This window comes from Poecilia formosa, unplaced genomic scaffold (assembly GCF_000485575.1).
Source record: "Poecilia formosa unplaced genomic scaffold, Poecilia_formosa-5.1.2 Scaffold38, whole genome shotgun sequence".
In the NCBI taxonomy this organism is placed as follows: Eukaryota; Metazoa; Chordata; class Actinopteri; order Cyprinodontiformes; family Poeciliidae; genus Poecilia; species Poecilia formosa.
Window position 1 is genome coordinate 732,943 of NW_006799977.1, and position 4,065 is coordinate 737,007.

Genomic DNA, 4,065 nt, shown 5'->3' on the forward strand with positions numbered 1-4,065 from the left:
TACAAAGTTAAAAAAAAAAAAAAAAAAAACAGAAATAAAAGACTAAGATATAAACACTTTTAGATTGATATTAGAACAGTTACCTGAGACATATTGCTATCTGTTAAGTCGTGCCAAACGCATTAAAAGTCTGCCTGCCCAACATCCCTTCTCCCTGCATGTGAAGCCACAGAATCCACAGAACAATGGGAGGAAACCTGGATGAGCTTCGTTTCCCCCTGAGGGTTTATTGAACTAAACTCTATCATACCAAAGTTTATGATACTATATCACATTATTATAATTTCAAATTCACTTAAGTCATAAATTGTTAGCTGAAAGCGACACATGGTCGATATCACGGTTTTTCTTTGAATACAGCTAAACATTTTCTGAGTTTATCTGCTGCCATATCTTTAATAAACTGCCACTCACCTGATAAGTCACAGAAGCAGAACACCAACACCCACAAGATCCCCATGGTTTGTGTAATCCTCACTGGAAAAAATAAAACACGTTTTCCACGAAATCACTTGCCAACCGAACTTTTGGAACTCCACTCACTCCTAAAGCGGCGCCGCTGCGAGACGGCGACGCGCGTTTTTACGCATAACGTATTCCAAAGCTCGCGGTCAGGTGAGGAAAAAAATAAATAAATAAAAAATTTCTTCAGTAACAAAGCAGTTGTCAGAGAAGGTATATCAATACTGTCACGATGACTGCGGTCTAAGCTGTGGTGAAGCTCAACCTCCTCTGGGTGGGAGAGGAAGGAAGAGCGTCACCAGACAGCGGAGAGCTGCTGGCGCTCCAGACCTTCCCGATGCGGAAGATGTTTTAATTATCCTAATGTGTTCAAGTGATTGGCTCCACAAAAAAACAAAGACACTCACACATACAAAAAAAATAAAATAAAATAAAATAGAACACAATAATAACTGCTCAAATTAACCTGAAAAGAGATAAAAGAAAATCCTCTTAAAATAATAATTTGTTAAAGAAACGACAATTTGAAAGTTTTACATAAAGTTGATGTTTTTAAGTATTTAATATTAGATGTAATCCTTTCAAACTGTGTCACTTTACAGGAACAAAGAAAAACCTAATACATACTCTTGCTGTCTTCAAAATCCATCTGTGTGTAATTTAAACTCAGTATAAATACAGCTGGTTTTCAAACGACTCCAAGGTTTGTTAGACAAGATGAGTGAACAAACAACATCATCAAGACAAAGTAACATCACAGACAGGTCATCTATAATCCAGAGAGAGGTTTAAAGAATATTTATCAGTATCCCAGGCTCTGAGCATCTGACAGAAAGCTGTTCAGTCCGTCACTGGCAGATGGAAAGAGTTCAGCACATCTGCAAAAATGACACGGCTGCCCACCTGAACTTACAGTGCAGGCAGAGAGACCATGGTAGATCTGGAGGAGCTTCAGAAATAGATAACTCGGGTGGGGGAATCTGTCAGTGTGATGACTATTGTGCATCATGTTGACAGCCTTTGTAGCAGGACATGAACAAAGAAATAGTTAAAAAGCTATAGGTTAACTCCAACTATAACACATGCTGCTGAGAAAAAGTGTTCTACTCGTATAGAGGAGTCATATTCAACTTTTTGGTGTACGTGTTCAATGTTTGCATTTAGACCCCCCAAAAACACACTCCCTACTGCGAAACATGGTAGTGGCAGCATCATGCTTGGATGTTTTTTGTTTTTCTGTCAGCAGAGCTAAAGAAGTTCATAGGAAGATGAATTTAACAAAATAGGCAAGAAAACCTTTTACAAAATATAAATAATCATTAAAAATAATGATTATATTATAATCATTATAATATAATGATTATATTGCAAATCATTATAGATCTGCAATATAATGATTTAGACTAAAGCATATTGATGTGTTAGAATTGTTTGGCAAGGCTACCACCTTTCATAAACACTTTCCACTCTGCCTGACTGAACTTGAACTATTTTACAAAAATTAGCTAAATGTTCAGCATCTAAATGTGCTATCAAACACTTACAGATGCAGATCTTTACCACAAAAGATTTACAGCTTTAATTGCAGCAAACATTGGTTCAACAAAGCACTGACTCAAAGGTGCTTAATGCATGCATGGCACACTTTTCAGATTTATACTTGAAGATTTTTGAAAAAAATATTTTGTTTTTACTCACATGTAAGAAAAAAAAGTTTGTTTTAATATAAACATTTGTGTATTGTATAAATTTTGTTCAAAGTAGATATCGTACAATTAAACTTGCTTTTTCGTTAAAGCCAAATAGATATGAAGTAAGTCTCAATAATGCATCAGTAGATGATATGCATTGCTGGATACAAGACCTGGGATTCATGTGTCTTCTAAGACTGACTTACTAATCTGCTGCTGTATAACTTGTAGAGCAGAGAGCAGCAACAAGCCGGTGTCAAGTTCTGCCAAATGTAACAGCTTTGTTCTCTCACTTCGATGAGCTGCTTACAATCCCTGCAGCTTTTATGGTGAGCCAGACTCCCCTCTTCCCCCCTAATCAGTCAGTCTCAGGAAACGATGAACAATATGCTTGTTGTGTCTATTTCTACCGAGATGTTTTAAACGCACTGCAGTGTCCCATTCTGAGATGTGTGGTTGGGACGAGTGCCCATGCTTCTTTCTTATTTGCTCTGCACAAAAAAAACAAAAACAAAAAACTACTTGGTTGATTTAGCGCTTTTCCTACATTTCCTTGTGGCTTCAGACAATCGCCTTAAAGTTCAAATGACTTCTTATTGTTTGAGATTTCCTGTTTTCAGTTTTGGGAAACTACATAGGTTTCATTTGCAAGCAAAGCACTTTCTCTTCTTCTTTAAAAAAAATATGTATTTCTGAAAATAATGACATGTCCTATAAAGTGGGTCCGTCCCATATTTTCAAGTCAAATAAATCATAAATCTGAAAAAAAAAAAAAACATTCCCTAAAGAAAAGGATGTATTTGTGCTTGAATTAGATGAACTTAAAGAACAGAGTGGATACTTCAAAGTACAAAAGCAATCAGAAATAGTTTAGTTTCCTGATGAAAATATTTTTATTTTGCTTTTTTTCTGCAAAGAACAGAGTCTTGATGTTCACCATCAACTGAGATCGATGAGCTCCTCAGTGACCTGTTATTGTGACCTGTTTGCCTCAGCAGAAGATCTCGATCCCATTTTCTCTGCACATGCCTTTTGTACGTTTATGGATAAGACTGAGCTCAAAAACACGATCGGTTGCCCATCTTTTTACATCACCAAATCAATCCTGACTGAAATCTACATCTCACAACCTAAAGCATACATTCACACAACTTCTGTCATTTTTAGCTCACTTTTGAGAACCAAATGAGATGGTGAGTAAAATAGAAAGTGCTAAGTGTTGCAGACGCAGCTTGGTGGAGCCTGCATGGAGCGCCAGAGGAAAAGCCTAAAGGCTGGGTCAGCACAGGCGCTTCTGCCTTCAGCTGCATAAAGTCTGTCAAGAGCCAAATAAAAAAAAGGTGTGAGTGTTTTTTTAGTGACTGTGTGTATCTGAGCACAAAAACTGCACATGTGTCTGTATGTGATGGTTCCTTTGAAGAAGAGAGAACTGTGAGCAAATATGAAGAGTAGCTGTGTGTGTGCACGCGTGTGGTGTGCATGCATGTGTGTGTGGAATCCAGTGTGTGTGCATAAGTAACTACAAAGGAAATGGCTCTTGTTGGTTGGATTTAAAGGGTGGAGGCGAATATCACTTTGACAGTGACCATTGTGTCCTATAATCTTTGTTGTTATGCATCAATTATGGAGTGTGTTTATTGTTACAGCCACAGCCATTTACTTAATGAGATTACCAGGCAAGGCCATTCCTCTGTCAGTGTGTTAACCAAGTTCAACAAGGACTATAGCACTATATACAGTAAATCATTTTCAAAAACAATACGCTTCTTGCATGGTTTTGAATAGTAAGCCTAAAAAAATTAAGCATGGATAAAAAGAACACAATCTGTAATTTATTTTGTTCCACAGGATGTTTTACATTCAGATTCCCTCCAGTAATAAATGGGAATCCTGTCAAAGAAGCAGTATTTAT

General features: G+C 37.1%; 1 protein-coding gene across 2 annotated transcripts in view; it reads right to left on the minus strand.

Annotated features, from left to right (window-relative positions):
* Nucleotides 1-710, minus strand: part of tie1 (tyrosine kinase with immunoglobulin-like and EGF-like domains 1) — a 24,866-nt gene extending 24,156 nt beyond the window's left edge. For both annotated transcript variants that reach the window (XM_016670873.1, XM_007550828.2), the window contains exon 1: nt 415-710. In XM_016670873.1, the coding sequence (XP_016526359.1) occupies nt 415-460 (46 nt within the window). In that variant the 5' untranslated portion in view covers nt 461-710. The remainder of the gene's footprint in view (nt 1-414) is intronic.
* Between the last annotated feature and the right edge of the window lie 3,355 nt (nt 711-4,065).